The 22,300-nt window shown below is 40.2% G+C and overlaps 1 protein-coding gene across 2 annotated transcripts in view; it reads right to left on the reverse strand.

The window, feature by feature from the left end:
* Positions 1–3,172: 3,172 nt before the first annotated feature.
* The window catches only part of RASGEF1B (RasGEF domain family member 1B), a 33,087-nt gene continuing 13,959 nt past the window's right edge, over positions 3,173–22,300 (reverse strand). For both annotated transcript variants that reach the window (XM_059470156.1, XM_059470157.1), the window contains exons 4-14: positions 21,488–21,625; positions 18,710–18,925; positions 18,536–18,610; positions 17,149–17,244; positions 16,467–16,569; positions 15,708–15,787; positions 15,225–15,320; positions 13,754–13,849; positions 11,981–12,104; positions 11,274–11,346; positions 3,173–10,471 (exon numbers count right to left, since the gene is read on the reverse strand). In XM_059470156.1, coding sequence (XP_059326139.1) covers positions 10,447–10,471; positions 11,274–11,346; positions 11,981–12,104; positions 13,754–13,849; positions 15,225–15,320; positions 15,708–15,787; positions 16,467–16,569; positions 17,149–17,244; positions 18,536–18,610; positions 18,710–18,925; positions 21,488–21,625 — 1,122 coding nt within the window. In that variant the 3' untranslated portion in view covers positions 3,173–10,446. The remainder of the gene's footprint in view (positions 10,472–11,273; positions 11,347–11,980; positions 12,105–13,753; positions 13,850–15,224; positions 15,321–15,707; positions 15,788–16,466; positions 16,570–17,148; positions 17,245–18,535; positions 18,611–18,709; positions 18,926–21,487; positions 21,626–22,300) is intronic.

Below are 22,300 nucleotides of genomic sequence, written 5' to 3' on the forward strand. Positions count from 1 at the left end.
TCTGCAAACTGCAGGGGCAGCAGTAAACCTGTGAAGCACAACAGGGGTGGCCTGTTGTTAATCCTCTCCATTTGTACTGTTGTCTTAGAGAGAAATAGATGAGATATTTATTGGCAGGAAGCCAATAAATGAGGAGCAGGAGCCTGAAAACTTGGGAGATTAGATTGCTTTCATGTTTTGTAGCAGAATAAAATTGATGGTGTTAAATGTTGCTTTGTTGGTGGTTTTGTTTTGTTTTGTTTTGTTTTGTTTTGTTTTTTTTAGTAGAAATCAAACAGAGATTAGAAAATAACAGAAAATAACAGTGCTTCTCCTTCTTTCATGCCTTGGGAAGTATTTCTTTATTTTAACAATTTTGCTCCTAATTTTGTGACTAGCCTGTTGAATCAGCAATCTAGAAGAGGGACTTCAACCTGAAACACAACACAGTCTCACTTGCCCACCGTACTTCCAGAAAGAATGTTTTGTTTGGAGTTGATCCCTTCTTCCCTTCCACCTCAAATAATAGCTTTTTTTATTGTGGGTGTGGGGCTGTTCTTGTGGTTTTGGCTCATCTAGCAGCATAATTAAAAATCAAACAATCAGAAAAACATTGTTTGAAACCTAAAGGACATTAATAATCTAAGATACACTGCTGTCAAAAAAAAAAAAAATAAAAAAAAAAAAAAAAAAAAAAGCATGTTTTGTTTGCTAAAGTGTATAAAGAGCAAAAGGTTTGGTAGTTGTCGTGCTGGCTTTGTGAATTTGCCACCCAGCACCTCTGTCTGCACAGAACTGTAAATAAATACCTCAAGTCTGTAAATTGGCCTCTTGCACACTGGGTGAGGGAAGCTTTTTTGGGACAACACCCTTGGCAAGAGGTGGTGCTGCAGTCTTGGCTTGAGGCTGGATCCCAACAGTGGCTGTTCAGAAGGCAGCAGAAAACAAGTGAGATCCTGCTTTTCTTTCTGTCCCCATTTGCCAAAAAAAAATTCCTTCTCTTCAGCCTTGTGGGAAAAATAGCTTCTCACCCTGCTAAAACGATCACTGGGCAAAGTTCACCATATTTTGCTGCCTCTCTTTACAATTGATTGACAGATTGAATGTTGCTAGGATGTCTTGAGCAGCCTCTTTATGCAGATATGATAATAGAGATTATGGCATACAAAAGAGGGACTGTGGTATTTTCAGGGTCCCCCATCAAAGGGAGGAAATGATGAATCTGACTCCATGTTCTTAGAAGGCAAATTGGTATTATATTATATTATATTATATTGTATTGTATTGTATTGTATTATATTATATTATATTATGCTATACTAAAACTATACTAAAGAGTAGAGAAAGGATACAGACAGAAGACTTAATAAGATAATAATGAAAAACATGTGACTCTCTCCAGAGTCCCAACACAGCTGGACCATGATTGGTCATTAAGTAAAAGCAATTCACATGTTGGATAAACAATCTCCAGCCACATTCCAAAGCAGAAAAACACAGGAGAAGCAAATGAGATAATACTTTTCCTTTTCTCTGAGGTTTCTCAATTTCCCAGGAGAGAAATCCTGGCAAAAGTATTTTTCCAGAAAATATGACAGTGACAAGGGACTGCATGAGGGAAATGGCACTGCTTCTTAATTCTCAAACAGAAACCAGTCTTAAGATTACATGCAAGAATAGATTATTAGAATCACTTGGGACCTATCACACTTTGAAAAGACACATTTTTTTCTTGTTCAACTATCACATTTCAAAGCATCCTGCTACTGCGATTACTTCTTGCTTGCAAACCTTTTCTGGTGATGACCCAGGTCTTATCCTTACATTGAAAAAGTTCTCCTGCGGGACTGCCCATCAAGTCGTGAGTTTGAGCAGCCAGGTTAAACAGCCACAGCACTGCTTTTGAGCACTCCCTTTTCCTGAGCACTCTCCAAAGAGATCCAGCTCAGCTCAACATCACTGGTGTGGGAATACAGTCCTGCACTGTGGAATGAAAGCTCGCCTGGATCACCCTGCCTCAGCGGTGTCTAGGCCTGGAAATAAACCCTTACAGCTCCCTTTGCACTCTCCCTCCCTGCCACTTTTTACCTCTTTTCATTTCTTTTCCCAGCTGCTCCTCTCAGTGTACATTTTGGTTTTCTGCTGGGTGCAGACATCTGGTGGTAGAGCTGGTGATGGCAGCTGAACAAGGGAAGCCAAACGAGGGAGGGATGCAGGATCTTTTCTTCTTACACTTTGGCCCAGTGATAGGAAAAAACAAATTCTGTTTATGCAGCAAGGATTTATGTTCAGTTTTGTTCCCCTTTTACTTTGTCACTCATTTTCTCCCCTTTTCAAGCCTCAGGGACCTGCTGGTCCTGGGTGTTTAGAAGAAAGGGCAGACTGTGCCCAAGTCACTTCTGCCATGCAAGTGTGCTCAGAGCAGGAGAGGAGTCACTTCCAGCAGGGCAAGTGACACCTCCCCAGGCAGTATCTGCTACACAGATGCCCCACAGGGCAAAGAATGGCTTCAGTCAGTTCTGCAGCCAGATAACTGCACCCCACTCGTCCCTGAGACAGCCAGGAGCAGTTGGAAGCAGGAATATTTCCAGACAATGTGTGTGGTCCTTTCTGGACCACCTCCATGTGCCTGCAGTCTCTGGCCCCTCTTTTTCTGGGATACATTTTGTGTATGCTTTGGCTCTGTAGTGCAAGAAGGGAAGAGAGCTATACATCACTTTGTTTTAGTTCATGCTGGAAAACTGCTTACTTAAGTCACAGATCCTTCAGTGCATGACACATCTGGAAGGGTATTCAAGCTCTCCCACTGAGATACTGTGCACTAGGACACGTATATTTATTCTATGAATTGAAAGAAATATGTAGGGTCAGGGACTACTCCATACTCCATACTCCATCTGCTAAAGGTGGGATCAAGTCTAATTTTATCTTTTCCAGGAAGCACAGCAAAAGAGTGAGATCACTTCACCTGAGAGGTGATGAAGTGCTGGAGGTGCCTGGTTCTTTCCAGTGTCTTAATCTACATGTGCAACACCCTGGCTTATAGGTGTGACATCAGATGAATCTCTCAGTATACAAAGCTCTTTTGCCCAAAGAGCCCGAGGCAAATGTAACTTGACACAAAAGATTGGTCTCAAGAACGAGCAGATACTCCCCACCTCTGGCTCTGGTCTGTCTTTATCCCTGTTCAGTGTTTCTTCAAAACTTAATGTGTTTCCAAGACAAGCAATTTCCTCAACTTCAGACAACTGTTTTAGAGCCATTTTGCTGCTGGAAAAGCAGGAGCCAGCCTGTTGCCATGAGCTTACCTACCTTATATAATTTGTTCTATAACCAAGTAAATTCCAAATTGTAAACTCGATGACTCGTCTGCTTACAGGAAGTTGCTGAAGCAATGAGATATCAAACTGATAAATGAATGGACTGGGAGAAGCAGCAAGAATGGGATTGAAATCAACATGTAAGAGACAGCACTTAGAACCAATGTTTTTGCAATTGATCAATGACAAGCCTGGGAGAAAGGGGAGAGAGGGAGAATAAATTTATTCATAACCATTCTAATATGCTCATTGGGTTCATTCCCCAAGTACTTGAGTATTTGTTTCCAAAAATTAAACGTGTACATGATGGCAGGCTTGTTGCTTTTTTCTTTACAAAACACTAGAGTTCTTTTTGGGGTTTGCATATCCCCATCTGCAGTTAGGAGGAAAAAAAGGAATTACAAGAGAAAATTTACATTGAATCATATACCACACATGGCCAATCCCAAGAGAAACATTCAATGAGTGCAATCTTGACTCAGTAGGATGTAAAATGAAAGGGAGAAAACTCTGATAATGCTCTCGATGCTTTTCTTTTTTTCATTCTGCATTTTACTTCATTTCAGTCTTAAAATACATGAACACTTTTCAGTTGGGCATTACGCAAGATAACATTGGTGCTGAGTCTCATTTCCTTTACTCCAAAGAAACTAGCTTTCCAGGTGGTTCAAAACAGGATGCAGTGCCCTACCTGAATTGCTGCTTGCTTTCAGATTTATTTCAATTACAAAGTAGCTATTCCAGGGAAAAAGCTGAGAGAAGTGAGGCTGTGCAGGACATATGCCCCAGTAAAATTCATTATGATGCTTAATTCTCATTGGCTTCACACCGCATGTTGGCAGAAGTTGAAGAGTGTGGAGACAAAGCAGTTGCTGGCTTCTGGGTATGGCCACAATCTAAACACATTTTTTCTTGGGAACCTTCATTCATTTTTCCTCATCCCATCCCATGTGGATCTCTGGATTTGTTTCACTTGTATCACAAGAGGGCACTCTGCATCAGAATAAAGTTTCCCATCCACATCTTGAAAGGCATTAGCTGAAATCAGGAAAGTTCGTGGACTGAAAGGGCTTACAGGGAGAGAGAGGGGCACTGAAAGAACAGCCAGGGCTGCCCCTGCAATGTCAGTGTCCTCCCCTTGAGTGGGAGGGACAAACACCCACCCTGCCCTCCTCCCACTCAAACAGGACCTCTGCAATTTTTAAAACTCAACTCAAAAGTAGCAGGCTGCAGAGAAGGGATTTGAGCAGGCCAACCATGTAATACTTAACTGAAAAGGCTCTCTCAGTCATGCTGGATAACTGGAGTGCCTTCTTCACTTGTTTTCACTGAAAACTAGCTAACTACTGATATACCAACTGGCACTCTTCACAAGACATTGTGTAACTATGGCTTCCCACGGCAGCTAATAAAAGGAAGGAGTTTTCTTCTTTGAGAAGAAAAGCAGCATTTAAATAATCCAATCAAGTATGCCACTATTATATGAAAAGTAATTTGTATAGATAAATATATGGACTTGAATAAATTCCCACTTCACTTCTAAAGCTGGTGAATGACTGTTTCTTAATTATAACAACCTGATAGCACATCAAAAATACTTGTACTGTGTCTTGAAAATCTGTATTATGAAAGCAGCTATTTGGGATAAACCTGATTTTGATTTTGTATGAGGAAAGCAAAATTCTATCTGTTAAAAAGCTCACACTGTGGTGCACTGTTCTCATCATACACTTACCTTTTTCTTGAAACTTAATCTACTAATGACATACTCTGTGAATATTGCTCCAGAATATATTTTCATTAATCTTTTGTGAAAAACAGCTCAACATGTATTGCATTTTTAAGTAAACCTGTTGAAACAGAAATTCACAGATGAGGTTTCCTTAATGCTCAACCTTCCAAATTCAAATTGGATCTTCACATGAGACCTGTTCTCTGTGAGGTTGCTTGAGAGTATGTAACGCTGTAAGCACTTTTTTATGGGGGGCAAACAGCCTCTGAATTCCAATTCTACTGGTTATCAAATTGAGTCACACAGGGATCAAGGAGTATCACCTGCTGCTTCCTCTAGGCCTGATCCTGAACTGCCAAACAGAAAGAAGTACCATAAGAGTTGTATGTTTGCTCAAACAGAAATTAAGGAGAAACAGTAATGTTCTTCATTGTTAGCATCAGAATAGATTGTTGCCTTAGCAACAGCAGACGAAGAAACACATCGGATGCAGCCAATACTTGTTTTATCTCATGTTTCACATGCTATTTTTCTAAACTTTTCTTACTAACTGATTATTGTTTTTGTAAACTTCGGCTGTCATCCTACTAGGTTTCTCTTGCTGGCATTGGATGTTATCTTCTCTAAAGCTTGGTAGCAGATGCAGCACATCTCTGACTCCCTTAAAAAACTGTGGGATTTCTGAGTGGAGCTTCTTAGGCAGCATAAGAAATTCAACATATGCAAGTCAAACAAACTACTGTGACTTAAAGTTTTATTGCTTGCACTTCCTTCTATCCAATACTGCTGGCTACAATTATGTGACATGCCTCAGGAAAGGGGTGCCAATTCATTTCTTACCAGATTCTCTTTTCTATTACTCCATAGAATAATAGAATACTCCATAGAATACTCCATATTGCTTTTCTAACTTTTTTAATGGAAAAGCAGAATTCAACTTCTCTGAACCATCTGAAGGAGAAAAGGACAAGGGAAAGTCTAACTCCTTCTGAAATAATTTTCTCCCAGTCCTAATTATTTCTGACTTCCTACATATAGCTTTCTGCCAAGAAAAACTCATTTAAAAAGCAGTGAGGCATTCCATATGTAAACGCTAGTGAGTTGTCAGACAATAAGGACTTGTTAATGCCAGCAAAGTTATTTAATCTTTTGACCACTAGGCCAGACTTGGGGGCCTGCAGAAGATCCTGCTGTAACACCAACAGATATTTTGGTTTATTGTTTCCTGGAATACACTGGCTCCACATGCTGTTTTCCCCTGCAGCTGGAAGCCCACCTAAGAACCATTTCCCTTTCCAGCCTCTGGACTTCACAAGACAGGGGAGAAAAGCAGTAGGACAAAGCAGACAATCTGGCCCCACAGAATCACTGGCACTCAGACTTCTTTGGCTACATAAATAGCTGATAAAAACCAGCTGCTTTATTCACAATATCTTTTGCATTTTTCTTCCTGAAGAGTAATCTCCATGAAAGGAGGACACTGCATTTACTTGGCTTACTGTGAGATCTTCTTTTGGGTCACACTGTAGCTAAAACTTTCTGCTGAAGGAGAAAGAAAAAATCCTATTCCACAGTAGCTTTATGCAGCACGGTGTAATGATGATGAAGTGTCAGTGCGTATCAAATGATGCCCTTGCTGGCACCAAACCCTCACTGAACTTTATCAGTTCTTGGAGTATGAAGTGTCAGCTTAGGACATGCCTTCCCTTTAAGCAGGAAAAATCTGCTACCAAGATCAGACAGAGGAGCTGAGAGAAAAATCAGACATTGGTGCACTACAAAAGGATTCTTCTTCTTTTCCAGCAAAAATACTGCAGGAAGCCCACAAAGGAGCATGCTACACACATGCAGTAAGTGTAAGTGCAGTGGTTTTGGTTTGCTAATTTGAGATTTTTGGCTAAAACACTAATTAACATAGTGGGTTTAATGCTGGCTAAATGCCAGTGCACATATTAGAACTATTTATTTATTTTTTTGGCTGTGAGATGAGAATTAGGAGGAGAGCAAAGCAGGCTTAAAGCTTTAAAGGGCATAAAGAAAACCTTATTAATAGAATTAAAACACAGAATAATAAGAATTAGAATAAAACTTTTAGAACATTTTTTTAAATTAAAAATGTAAAGAGACAAAATTTGAGACTTTTAGTTAGTTTGCTATTTTTAGAATAGTTTTTTTTTAGTTTTTTTAGGGAAAGAGGTGTCTCTTGTTATGCTATGGAGATTTTTCTACAAGAAATAGTTTTCTTGTGGTTTTAATGTCAGCAAATTAGCTGCTTGGGAAAGGAAAATTTGTTTGCAGTGTGAAAGGTTTTTTTATATTTTATAGATTTCTTATAGTTTCTATATGGTTTATGTTAACTTATGGGGTACTATTTTAAGGATAAGCTGTTTTAGCATAAAAGTTCTTTTCATCTATCTCTGAGAAACAGAGATTTTCTTTTATTTTTGGGGCAACGTTTTTTATTTCTTTTTTTTTGTTTAAGCTCCTTATTAGATCATAATTACTTTAACATCTGTTTGCTTCAGCACTAGTGCTTTTACTTATAGCTGTAGTTAGAATGTTACATTGCTCTAATGCATTTTATGAGTTATAATAAAAAGAGTTTGATATATATTTTATATTTTTACTATAGTTTTATAAGAGAACTTTAGCTTAAGACTAAGGCATCTTTTTACTTTCTTATCTGCGATTTTGACTTTTTAAATTGACTTTGTTTTTTTTAAAGTTGTTCTCTATGTGTTTTTATTTTTTGTTTTTTCTTATTTATATAGTAAAGAAACTCTACCAAAATGACAGGGAATATTCCCTAGAGTAACAGAAGTCTTGGAAAATGAATGATGCTTTGCCTACTGGCCTATTTCCCTGTTTTAGTGCCTGTTTCAGCTCTGTCAAGAACATCTGTCTGGGAAGGCTGACAAAATACAACTCAAATGCAAAATACCCACGTGGATGTAAAGGTTCCTACTTGCTCTTTTAGACATGAGAGCTGCAGATAGGCTCTTACACACTTTTGCATTCATCTGACTGCTCTTTTCATGGTGATGCCGTGGAGATTTTTCCAATTGGGAGAGCAGGAAAATAGCTGGATGGTAAGGACAGGTATTGCTCTTGTGGGCTTAGCCAGACATCTGCAGATTCGTTGGAACAAGCTGGTTCACATGGCTCTGTAAGAGGCAGAGATTTTGTCTCCGCACCATGAGAAGAAAGTGCACCACAAAGAAATTAAGTAATGCTTGAGCCATTTGTACAGGAGACATCGTTGCTGCCTCTGCCCCCATTGAGCACTGAGCATCTGTCAGCACTGAGCTGGGATTTTCAGTCCTGCCTCAACACTCAGCTTGCAGAGTTAATGAGTTCTTGTGACTCCTCATTTCTGAGAGTCTGTGATGTTTCCTTTGGGAGCTGCTGGACCATGGAAGAATGAGTCCTTTTCTCCCCCATTTGCTATGGACAGGTGTGAATGGCTCTTTCCACACCAGTGGTTCAACAGCCTGACACAGCTTGGGATGCTCAAAATTAAAGCCCAGCGTGGTTTGGCTGCACCAAATGATGGAGCAGAGGGCACAGAGCATGGCAAGGCTCTGACATCAAACACTGAGTTAAATAATGGCTGAAGGAGCAGCTCTGGCTTGCCAGAGGTTTGGGATTTTCACTCCCCTCTCAAGCACCAGCAGCAACAGGGGAGGGATGTAGAGGGGAGGATGGGAACGACCTCACCTGATGAAAGCTGGGAGGCAGGCCTGTGCACAGCAGAAGCAGTTTTCTCCTTTCCAAGGGTTGGCCTCTTCCTCCTTCACCCCAACACAGGGAATGGGAAAGGAGGAGAGGAAATCTTCTCTGTCAGGGCTTGAAACCCAGGTGAGAAGGGAATTCCTTGTGGAATACATAACTCAGAGACTTCCAGTGCCTTGTTTCAGCAAACAGCTGTAGTTAAGGACAGTATCCCCATTAACAAAGGCTACCTCAACATGTTACTGGGGAATTTAAAATAAAAATATATGCCTGAAAAGGCACACACAGAACATAAAAAACACCTTACCTGAAAACTCAAGAGATGCAGTGCAACAAATAAATATATTTATTCTTACTTTTTTCCTTTTTTTTTTTTTTAACAACAGCAGCAGAATAATTGCAAATTTTTTTTTTTTTTTTTTTTTTTTTTTTTTTTTTTTTTTGCCAAGAATGTACTTTGCTTATTGATTTTTGCATCCAGGGTGATCTACAGCTACAGCTTAGTTTTGTATTTCTTTTTCAATCAGGTTCCTCCTAGGATAGATAGAGTGACTAAGTATTCAGAGCTAGTAAAAACTCATTAGGTATGTAACACAGTGAACTACTTCACAGTCATAAACATAATCCCTAAAGCAAACACACAGGAAGACTGTTTTGTTCATAGCTGGAGTGGAGAAGACTTTTTTTTTCTTTTCAGTATCTTGCTGTTTCAAAGTGGATTGTGTTCTCCACTGTTACCCTTTCAAAAAAAAGGCAGTTATAAAAATTACTTAATAAAAACATACATTTCTCACATTTCAACAGTTTTTATGCCAGTTTCTCAATGACTATTCTAGAAAAGTCAGCTTGTTCAACCTAATAAAAGAAGAAGGTCAAGTATGGAAAATCAAGAGTAAGAAAACCTCACAGTAAAAATAAGTGTGTCTGTAGCATGTAGTGGTTAGCTGTAAAGAAGTGAACAAAAGAAAAAGCCTCCCTAGAAGCTGTAGAGCTACATAGCTACTAGCCTTTTATAGCAGGTGCATTTTCTACCACAGCTTAGATTTTTATTACTTTATATTTTTTTAAATAACTTAAAATAATAATGAGTTTGCCTGCCAGCAGCCAACTCAAAAACACATTGAAAAAAGACAAAAAACCCAGCCACCACTACAGTGGTAGGGAGAAATTCTCCTCAGCAGCCAATTCTTGTGTCCAGTCCTTTCCCTTCTTAGCAATCCCAAACTTCTGGGATATATTCAGCTTATTAGGAATGAGAGCTCTTCAATGTAGACTTGGGTTTCACTGAAAGGAACAGTGAACATTTCCCCTCTGTAGCCTCCTGTGAGTCCTTCTAGCAGCTCTGCAGAGTCCTTGCAGCAGCAAGCTGCAGCAAAAGGAAAGGAAAGAATATTCCATCCAGGTGTGAAATGATTCATAGGCAGCATCTGAGATCTTCAAAGGATTCTCAATCAATACTACAGCCTGAATCCCAGATGAGTGGGCTGTGATTTTATCTCATCTGTCAGATGGGAGAAGACGCCTGTTTGTTCTTGAATTAACTTCTTTCATCTTTGCTGCCACAATATTGCAACTGACTGCACATCTTTCATCATTCTGAGTGCCACTCAGTGCACAGAAAAGTAAACCAAGCCATGGCCCTTGGCAATCTGTGTAACACAGCAACAGCAGACAGGGTGTGCTCTAGACTCTGCCCAGAAGCGCTGACCTGAAAGGCAGAGGGAAATGCAAATGGGTAAAGGCAACCATAGAACCATGTAAATCTTCTCAGACAGAGTGACTGTGATAAGGAAGCTGTGAAACTGAGATTCCAGCTGCTACAAGTCTTGTCACCCTGTGTAACATGGAATGTCTGTGCCCTGATGTAACTCTCTTCTTGTCTCCTCCTCAAAATTAGTGGCATCAATCAGATGGAATTGTTACATCCCCAGCCTCAATGGTTCACATATCCTGCCACAATTAGTAAAATCAAAGAGCTGCTGAGGCTGCATTCTAATAGCAGTAGAAGAAAAGCCAAAAATATGACTTTGCTGAATATTTTTCCCCAGCCTGAGCTCTAAATTGTTAGCTGGTTTCATTAATGCATTTGCCCCAGAGTGACCTTTGGGCAAATCTCAGCCCTGTCTGAAAGGCTGGTGCAGAAAGGGATGCAGAAGCTATGAAAACATCTGTGTGGCATCCAGAGTGCTCTGTATAGTACTTGTGATGAAGTGGGGATTTCTTGGAGTTCAGAAAGCACTTTCTTTCTTCACTGAATAACACAAAGAATTAAAATACAAAATTACTTATCTAATTCCCTTTCCTAAGGGAAAGAAGGACTGAGAGGGTTTAATATAAAGAATGATTGTTCTATTTTTACGAAGAGTCAAGAGACTGGGGTGGGGGGATTTACAACCATGCTGCACCCCATCTGTTGAAACATGTAACACTCCATTTGGTTTTAACTGCTTGATGCTTGCTCTGTATCCTATTCTGTTTATTTATTGATCTGGGTAACCTCTGACACAAACCTTAGTGTCTTCCATCTGTCCTTTTCAATGTGGTTCTCAGGACCTTCACTTTCATAGGAAGCCAAGTAAAGTGCTGCAATCAGAAGCAAATACATTATGTTAGGCCTACTGGCATTTTAAAATTTGCTCTCCCTGCAAAGCAGCCTGAGTTAAATGAACCAGGCATGTATTATCCATCCCTCAGTTTAGGGCTTCCCATTAAGAAGTATAGCATTGCTTATAACTGCACCCAGGCAATGCTAACAAACTGTGCATGAGAACAAAGACAGCCCTGAGGGGGGAAAAACCAACCAGTGGAAACTCAAAAGCATGAGGAGAAGAAAGCACTCAAGAGAAAATAAACTGAGCCCAGGGACATGGTGCTTTGTAAGCAGCCAGTGAAGTCCCTGTTTTCTTTCTTAAGCAGCACCCTTCAGTGCAAAGTATCCTGAAAGTCCACATAAATACATTTCATGTGACATTTACAGGGACCACATCACATTACTTCATTCTATTTCAGAACCAATGTTGACCCTCACAGACTATACGCACATAAAAGAAAAATCTTATCTTCTCTGTCATTTGTAAGGGAGGAACATTTTTCACTTGCCAGACAGAGATGTCCTCAGGACAGTTTTTCCTTACTGTGAGGAAGCCACAAATTAACACAGAATGAGTTTAAGCAGTAGCCAGTGACACCACCCCTGCAGAAGCCCAGAGCTCCTTACCATCATCACTGAAGACTGGGACAGAGAGCAAGTACTGCAGAATCTTCCAATCCCTTTCAAAAGGACACTCCACTTGCTTCCATGTCATAAATTCACTGACTTGTTTTGCCAGTTCCCAAAATTTCTGTCAGAAGACAAAGCAGAAGAGGTTGCTATACATTGAACAGCACTGCTTACCCTGAATATTTTTTTAATAAGAAGGAGAGATCTTGGTTTGGAGACCAAGGCTTCAATTGTCCTTGGCTTTTAAGACAGACTTAAACATGATCTGACTCAACAACTCAGTTTCTAACTTTTGTATTCCTGTTTCAATCTATGGTAACTTCCCACTCCTTCACCTTGTTAAAATTGCTGTTGTGAATACAAATACAGTAGATGAAGTACACTCAATTTTTTCTTTCAAGGAGCTGGTAACACTCCTTATGCCCAAATTTTAATGTCATTGATGCTTATGCTTTTTGTTTTGCAATTAAATACATAGATTTTCACATCAGATGCTTAATACTGACATTTCAAAATCCAGATGTTTCCTGTCACTTAGTAAATATGAATGCTCTATTTTCTTGCTGGAAATGTATGCTAAAAATAAACACTCCCCATGTAGCATGCTGATGCCATTATTTGATAAGCTCTTTCAATTAAAGTTAACATAACACAAGTGCAGGTGGATTCCTTGAGCAAAAGGGCATTGCACAGCCTAGTTTTAGAACTTTTAGGCTAACTCAGGCCTATGACTACAACTGAAATGTACTGTACTTTTGTGTGGATGACCCAGGCTTCCTGAAAACTGAAAGTACCAGGAAACAAATCATTGGGTAACTCACCCTGTGTCAGATAACAAGTATGAAATCAGAGGCAGAGAAACTACTGGAAGACAAGAGAGTCAAAACTCCCTTGCTGATGCTCTATCACATATTTCTGCAGAGACAATCTGGGACTCACATGCATGAAAATGCTGTGTATATATCTTGTTAAAGGAGGAACTTGCTTTTTATGTGAGGAATTCAAAGATAAAGCCCTAAAATACTAATTTGAATGTCACAGTCCTATTTTCTGGAAAAATCTCTTCACCCAGGAGTCTTCTCCTGGGAAGCTGAGAAGCCTCAAAGAAAAAATGAAAACAATAATTACCTGATTTGCTTTTCTTGTGTTTTGCTGCTTTGGAATGTGTTTGGAGATTGTTTACCAACAGGTGGTTGTTTGATTGGTTTCACATGAATTGTTTTGACTTAATGACCAATCACAGTCAGGCTGTGTTGGACTCTGGAAGGAGTCATGAGTTTTCCTTATTATCTTTCAGCCTTCTGTAAGTATCCTTTCTCTATTCTTTAATATAGTTTAGTACAGTATTTTTAATATAATATCATATCATAAAATAACAAATTAGCCTTCTAAGAACATGGAGTCAGATTCAATAATTTCCTCCTTCGACAGGGGACCCTGAAAATACCATATTTGAACATTTTGCCGTTAACTAAAACAAACCTGTGAATTGAAATGTTGAGACAAATTTGAGCACAGGGAAGAAGTTCTGACTTTTCTTCCCCCCACTAAAAAAACTGGGAATATTGAAAGTTTCTATTAACATTCCATCTTCAATAAAACTCCTTTTTCCTGACTACCTCCCAGCTCCCTTGAAAAGTAACAGATACACTCAAATTCCAGTCTATGTTTGCTTTCCCAGAACCCAGTGGAAATTGGACAGGGATCTGTTTCAGTTTTCTGTTAAACGGGATGACCCTGCACTAAAACCCCACTCGGTGCTCCCCTTACCTCAAAATTGACGTGGCCATTGGGAAGGCGATTGGCACAACCCTCGTTGAGGAAGTAAATATCTTTGACCAAGAGGCTGAAGAAAGGTATCACGATCTAGGGAGAGAGCAGCATTATTGTCAGTCTGGTCCTGTATCAAAACACAATGGTCTACAGAGAAAAATGATTCTACATCTTTACACAAAAGCTGTGCATTCACTACATTTTAAAATACAAGCCTCTCCACAAAGCTCTCCATTTCTATGTGATGTCCTTCTTGTTTTCATTTTTTTCTTCTTCCTTGCAGATTCCAGAACATAAACGGTCAGAGGCACCTACTTCTTACAAATAATTCCTGCAGAGTATCTCATAGTGTAGCTTTCCTCTTGACAGGACTGACTTGGTAAATGAGGGGAGATGTCCATTGAAGCATGGTAGGGAATATTGGGGTAGCAGCACAAATGGTTTGAGCTACAATTCCCTGAACTCATGCAAGTCATGGAGCCTTGGTACTGATTGGCTTAAAATGAGGCATTTCCTGCCAACGGAACAAAGAATTTTCTTTGGATAATGCTGGAGAATTTTACTTTCTTAAAATGGTTCTATTTTAATTTTTATCCTATGGAAGTTTTCACAGCTACACATCCTTGTTACAACTGGGGATAAAACAAATACCACTTATTATTTCCACAGAACACTTCACTGTGCCGTATTTCAATATCTTTTTTTTTTTTTTGAAATCTTAAAACTGACTTTTCTTTGAAAAGAAGTAAGCCTCTTATATTTAGACTTCTGGTACTTTGAATGATATGTGAACAGATCCTGAGGACTCAGAAAGACATTCCATGTATAACAACAGTATAGATCAGCAGACTGCACGTGGATTTGCTTCATCTGCCTGGTAGCTTATTCCATGAACTCCAAGATCATGTTTATTCAACACAGCATGAAGTCCTAATATCATAAGGAGTTCATGAGCAACTGCTTCCAAGTGGGGAGCAGCTGGGAAGCTGTTTGATTCCCTTCCACATGAACTACCACTGAGATTCTGCATCTAAAGACTATATACAAAAAAAAAAAAGCCACAGCTCTGTCTAAATTTGAGGTTTGGAACACCTTTTATGAGTAAGTTTTAAAGCCTTTCCACCTTAAGCCATGAATTACTGGAAGTTTAGCACAAGCAGCAGCTTTAAAAACAAATTACTAGCAACCTCATGTCAGCCCTTAGCCTTTCTGTTTGTGGTATGGGTTTGTGAGATACAGGTGTCTGTCAAACAGAAATGATCTGAGGCAAAGTACTTATTTCACTGAAATAATCAAAGTGATCATTTAATGTTTGGACTTTCAGCCAGCACCAAACTGATCTGGCAGCTTTTTATAAGCCAACCAGGGGTAGAGTTGCTGCGAATGAGAATTCCAGGATAAAGGTTTACCACACAACTTAACAAGCACATTTCCCTTTTGCCCACTGCCAATTCATTTGCAAACACACCTTCTCCCTGTTGCTGTGAGCTGTCAGGGACCTCTGGGTCGCTCCGCGCAGAGCAGTTCGGTAATTGTAAAAATTGCTGGAAGGGTCCATCTGATGCTGCAAGGCATGAAAAGATGCAAATAATGAGGTACACACAACCCTTTTTCAACTGAGCAACTCTTAAATAGGAAAAGGTCTTCTGAACAGCCCCACAAATGCAGCTTTGTAGAGGACTGTGGTATCGCTCTGTCTGTTCATCTGATCATTTTTTATTTTAAAAATGTCTATTCAGCACAACAAGGGATCCAACACATTCTCTTGGATAAATCACAAACTCATATAGTGCTGCAACTGCATGACTTTGACAAAGGTCAGCTGGACAATATCCATTAAGAGCACAAATAAACGAAATTAAATGTCATAATGAAGCCAAACTCACATTTTTGAGCAGTTTAAAGTAACATGGTATAAACAGCCTCCTGTCCAAATATTAGCCAAACTTACCTCAAGAATATCAAATTTGGCTGTCTTCACTTTTGCCCAGGTTTTCTTTAATCGAGACACGGGACTCATGTTCATGCCAGCTTGATATAAAAGAAAGAGATTGTTGGAGTATTTAAAAGAAAGAAAAATCTTCTAGGTAGCTTGGACCAGTAAGTATTTATAAAGCAAAGAATTTATTACCCATAAAAAGTATTTTCAATGAAGCTACTCAAGAAATCAGTCACTATTTTCTTTAAATTCCAAAATAACCTTGGAAACAAAATCTTCATCTCTTACAGAATGAAAGCTCTAAAAAAATGCTATGACATTATTTAATGTGGATAAAACACGTACGTACAACAGGAAGTTCAAATGAGTGTTCTGAACACCATCTCTTACACAATTCATTGAAAACTACACCCAACTATGAAGTTTTCACGTTTCAAATGAAAAAAAATATTCCCAGTATTTTCCTACCAGATATAAAGAGGTGTGGATTTCAAACCACTAGGATGTGACAGAAATGATGGAAGACGTTTCAATTCTCCATATCACAGGGAAAGTAACTATTCCAATCTAGCACTGAAGTTGGTTTAAAAAAGTGGGGATTGAGGTCTCTGAAGAGTTGCAAAGAAAACTTTGGTTTACACCAACTTTATACTACACACATAGCACTACAACAGTGTTGAGCAACTTCATGCTGCTGACCAAGCTTGCTGTGTGAAGCACTTTATTCAGATTTAAACAGGGATAAAATAATATCTGAGTACACATACTTACAAATAATAGCCATTAAGGAGTTGAAGTTGCCAATGTTGAAACATTCCCGTGCCACATCGATGAAATATTCTATCACTCTTGCTCTGTGCTTCTTCTTCACAGGCTGCAAAAGATGCATTTTTAGGGTTATGCTCAGCAGGAAACAGCACTCAGACACATCCCCAGAGAAATAAGACCCCTGTTATAAGTCTTTTCCATATGTAGCACAGTTTCACACTATCCTTTACGTGTAGAAGCAGTTACACTATTGTGTTCAAAAGCATTCAGGACAGCAAGGACAAACCAGACCCTGGGCAGGCAGAGAGCAAGGACAGGCAAAGAGGCTCTGCCAAGAAGAAGGATATGAAGAGCAGCAGAGCAGAGCAGAGGGTCAGCCAGAGGAGAGAATGTGCCTCAATTCACAAGGGCCTTCCAGAGGGGAGAACAGCAGGCCAGACACGCTCATGTACCAAGAAGGGCTAACCCAGAATAAATCATCACTGTCACACCAACAAGGCTGAGGCACCAGTATAATGCTAAAAACACTGCACTAATTTCCTCCTCAGACATGCTCTGACTGCATCCAAATGTCAACAATTACAGAACCAAGAGAATGGAAAGTCCTAAAGGCACCAAACTAGAAAAGGCTTCAGACTTTTTGATAACTAAACAAAACCTTTCAGCACAAAGAGTCCTTGCTCACCATGCAGATTTCTGTTGCAACCAAGTAACTGAGCCTGTTAAACCACTCCACATAGGCTTCAAGATTCCGAGTCTTCTTTCGCTCCCCATAGCAGCTCTACAGACAGAAATAAAACAGCAACTTTCAGCACCATTTCCATCTTTTCCCTGGGATATCTTTTGGCTTTCTGCCTTGCCATTCCCAAGCACTGTCAAGTAACCAGGAATAACTCAAATTACCCAAAGTGATAAAAAAACCTTAGAGGGAAAGCAGCAGTGGTAGTATTCAAGCATGTGTAACTTCCTCCTGAGCTGCTGGCCCAGTAAAACACTCCAGCAGGCATGTGGAATGCTTTAAGTCCTACTGGGATTCTTTAAGGAGCTAAGACAGACTTATGCAAACAATCAGGGATAAATATCTGCATAAAGCTCCCTTGAATACACACACTGTTACAGTCCTTACTTCTGTCCCTCTGATAGAGTAGGTAAAACATTAGGCCCTCTGCAAGTGCAGCAGGAAAACAGATGTCAGGCACATTATGTTTGGCTGTTGATGATAAATGGATATACTGCATCCTAAATTTGGGAGATCAGCTCTACCATTTTGATGGGATTATCCCTTTTCTGAGCAGTGCTATGCTGTATCACCTTGGAATCATTCCCATACCACATCTCAGAGCTGCCTAAAAAGGGGCAGGCAGCAGTTTCAGTGATCTCTATCTGCAAAAACAATTTCAGAGACCATTTGACTGAACATCAAATTGTAGACTTGCATCATTCTATTATGTTTGTCAGTTTAAGGATAATTCAAGTTTTAATGGATTGACTCTGTCACAGTTTATTTACAGAGGTTAAGTCATCTTGAAAAACATAAGAAATTAAGTCATTTTGAAAACAGCATTCAAAGAGATGACAACTCCATCATGGCTGGTTAAAAACACTGCATATTTTCCCTCCATCTCACATAGACCTAGAGCCCTCTGTGGTCTTTTTGTTATGTCTATTTGCTCTACCTGCAAATTCCCCCATGTGCTACTTGGCTGCAAAGAGTTCAGTTTACTAAAAAGGGAGAACAGATGTTGAAAATGAGTAATGCAGAAGGCAAAGTTAAATTCAGCTTCTTCCAGCTGTAGGCCACATAAATGGCCTGGGAAAAACATTCACAGGATTAAGTTCTCCCTTAGCATAAGTCAGAAAACCCAGGAAATGTGTTCATTTAAGTCCATTTGTTGGCTGAGTTCTTGAGCTTCAGGAGTTGTACTCCAGAAAGAAAAAAAACATTAACAAAATATTTAACTAAAGGTTGTTTTCTGATGGTCCTCATTTATTGCTGGACCTCACTCCCAGCTCATGGTGCACCTGGTGGTAAATGATGCATTTCAGAGCTGCTCCAGATCTGCTCCCATTACCTTGTCATTATTCAAAGGATCCTTTTGCACAAACGCCTGGATAAATTCCTCTGGTCCAATATAATTGAGTCTCTCCTAAACAAAGCACAGAAGCAGCCAGGTCATATCCCCTGTTAACCTGCACTTCAAAAAGAGGGGAGGGACGAAGTCATCCCTGGGAGGGTAACAACTCACGAGCTCTATGTGTGTCAGCTGCTGAGCTAACACATAGGGATCATTGCAGACCGTGATTATGTCCCTCTGCACGGACTGGGGCTTGGTTTTCAGGAGTGTGAGGCGATCTGTGGATGTGGAGGCATCGATTTTGGCCAGCACCTCCTCGTACTGGGTCACGGTGGCCAGCTTGCGGAGCAGGGTCTGGAGGAGCTGCTGCACGCTCTTCCTGTACATCTGTTAAAAACCACACTGTCAGAAAGCACTTCCAAAATGGGAGAATACAGCACTAAAGTCTGCACAACACCACAGCAGATGGATGCTGATACCCGTGTCTCTTGTCAAGGTAAGCTCTATTATATGAATTTGTAATATCAGCATCTCATCAGACCAAAAGGAATCCAGCCGAGGGTTTAAGCAGTGATGGTCTCTCAGGTTCAATACTGACCCAGTCAGCTCAAAGAAAAGATGTGTTCAATTCACTCCCTGAAAAGCACCAACCACCACAGGAGGAAATACAAGAAATGAAAATACTCCATCTTCTCCTGCTTAAGACCACAGAAAAAAACATATACGTGGCCGTTCAGTGATAAACAAAGGGCCTGCTTCTCTCTGCAGCAAATCACGACCAGTGATCACCAAAGTCAGAGCTCAAACTTGAAGTGAATCTGAGGAAAAGTAGAAGATAATAAAAGCATCTCTCTCTTCTTTTGCCTTTGTAGGCCTTTCCATGTAGTGATTTAAGTTACCAGGAGTGACAATTTAAAGTAGGAGCAGAACTCAACTCTTAAGTAGATAGATCTGTGTAACCAAGGGGGTTACTCTTCCAGATTCCACATACCATCCTAAAGCCATTACAGCAAAACCTAAGAGGCTTCAAAAAAGATCATCTAAAAACTATTGTCTGCAAACTATAGTATGATCAGTCCAAGGCAGCAATATTTCCTTTACTCTGATGAATTTGTCCTTTTCTCCAAAGATTTCCCTAAATATGTTGTTTTAAAGGAGAGATATGTGAGTGTGGTGAGAGGCTTTGGTTGTACTCTTACTACCAACTCTTAAAAGAACTGGAGTACAATAATTCAGGAAGTGGAATAAAAAGCTCTAAGTAGAACTGTAGTGAGCAGGAATAGGAAACTCTTCTTTTGTATCCTTTAAGGTAACAACTCACAAAAATCCAAGTGATCTGTAGAAAGGCAAGGTAAAGGAAGTTGCCATTTACTGTTCCAAGCAGCTCACAATAAAACAAGTCAATTTACTGCAGTGCTTTAACTTTGTCTTTTTAAAGGAAACATCAAAGTCAAAAAACCCTCAAAGCTACAGCCAGTAAGGATTTATAGTTCTCTGAGTAAGATTGCTCCCTTTGCACGGTTTCTAGCAGCTTTGTACATCTGCCTTTCCCTTCAGTAGACGATTTCACTGTTTAAACTGTCTGTAGTGCCAGAAACTTCATTGCAGACAACCCTTCCCTCTTCTCATTTCATTCTTCCATCCACCAACTCAACTTCCTCCAGGCTAAGCAGCTCTTTCTCTTTGTGCCAGTGAGTACTTTTCAAGTGGGTGTGAGCCCTTAATCGCAACTACTTTGCCTGGAACTGAATTCAATTTCCTACCTTGCTATGAAGAGTATCTAGAAACAAATCAACCTGCCCCCCCTGAAGTGAGGGAACACCTCTTGCCCCTTCCCAGCCCAGAGCTCCCTGGAACTACCTTGCAACTTTCAGCTTGCACATCAAATTATGTCTCTTTTTCATTTGTATTTCATACCACATCTCACTCTCTTGTCCCATCTTCTGTCCCTCCCCACTCTGACAACATCAAAATGTATTTCAGCTTCCAAATTCAGTTTAGGTTTGTTCTTTTCCATGCTTGTGTACAGCCTCTCAAGGCTCAAGGCCCTTCCAGGCCTTTGGCAGCACTCTCAGCTTCTCTGAGTGCAGCTTACCTCCACGCCTGTTAATGTGCTGTTTGCTGCCTCATCCACACCATTACTTAAAAACTTATATAAGGAACACTGGTCCCTGAGGAACACTGGAAACACAATGCCATTTAGCAATTGCTACTTGTGTTTATACTTCTTCCAAATGTCGCTCCAGTGTCTTTTGCAATTGCAGCATTATGCCAGCTACACCTTTTTAATTCCCTTCCACTAAGTAAATATAACCCTTGGCTTTTGGCCGAGTTTATTTCAGTACTTAACAGACAAGCATCAGTTAAGCATCAAAATATTTCATAATACCCACGTGGAACTTCCATCTGAAAAGTGGGATTTCAAGATTTCCTTGTGTGCTCCATCCACACAGGAAGGAATAGGACACACTTCCTCTGAGTTGATACTTTAAGCTCGAGACAATTCCTTCTGGTCCATTCCTGTTTTGGAAATTTCTCCCCAAACCTGCTCTAACTTTTCTATTGACCTACAGGTCAAAGGCCCAATTCCAACACACCTTACTCAAGAAATGATCAACATCAATAGGGATTGCTCAGGTACTGTCCCAGTTAGCTTCTTCCAAGTAAAATGACAAATACTAACATCCACCAAGTTGTGCCTGTCTGCACAAAATGGGATTATGTTATGGGCTTAGAGGTGGAGAGAATCTTGCCCATGCTTTGGAGAAGATCTGCCTATTCTGTGTGGTTTCATCCTAGGCTTAGGTACCAGACAGAACTTTTTCCCTACCAGCACCTTGGTAATAAGTTTTCCTAAGCACCCAGAGCCACACCATGTTATTAACAGCAATATCAAAGCGGTAACAGGAATGCCTTTTTATCCGGTAACTTTGTGTGCAGACAACTTACCTCATCCCCACTGGCTATTCTTTGTGCCAGCTCCTTTAAGTTCCTCATCATTCTTTCATCTCGGAAATCATAAGGAAAAGTCTCTGTCCACTCAGTCAACAACTGCAGGATTTTTGGTGCAATTTTCTGGGTCCAGTTCTATACGGAAACAGTAGTGAGGAATGTTACATGTAACAGCAATGCAGGAAATATCAAGCTCAAAGGAAACAGAATTCTGGTCTGCAGGATACTGTGGAGCATAAGGGCATGAATGTCAGGTAAATTTTAATCTTAACTTCATTCAGCATTGGATTATATGCCAGAGCCAATGGCCATGGAAGCCAATGAAGAGACTCTCATTGGTTTAGCTGACCTGGAAATTGGGCTTCAGGTGCGTGGAAATGACTCCCCTCATTATCAGGAGTGCCTCAGTGCAAGGCATTGATTAGTGTTTCTGTAAGTTATGACTAACCCTCAACAAGGAAAGTGGCAAATTTCAGTTGTGCCACGACATATGCATGCACTACACCTTACAGGGAGAAACCTGTGTACAGACAGAGAAGGGCTGGTGAGGAGATGTGGTGGTCAGAGGATGCCTTGGGCATAGTGACCACAAAATGATTTTTGATTCTCAGTGAAGTAAGGACAAGGGTCAACAAAACCTCTGCCTTGGACTTTCAGAGGGCAGATTTTGGTCTGTTCATGACCCTATTTCACAGATCCTCTTGGTAAAACAAGCAATGCAGCAGGAGCAGCAGCCCTCATGGAGGACAGGCTGAGCAGTATGGAAATTCCCCAAGAATCTCACTGAATAAAGGGTCACATTCTAAGTGC

This window comes from Ammospiza nelsoni, chromosome 4 (assembly GCF_027579445.1).
Source record: "Ammospiza nelsoni isolate bAmmNel1 chromosome 4, bAmmNel1.pri, whole genome shotgun sequence".
In the NCBI taxonomy this organism is placed as follows: domain Eukaryota; kingdom Metazoa; phylum Chordata; class Aves; order Passeriformes; family Passerellidae; genus Ammospiza; species Ammospiza nelsoni.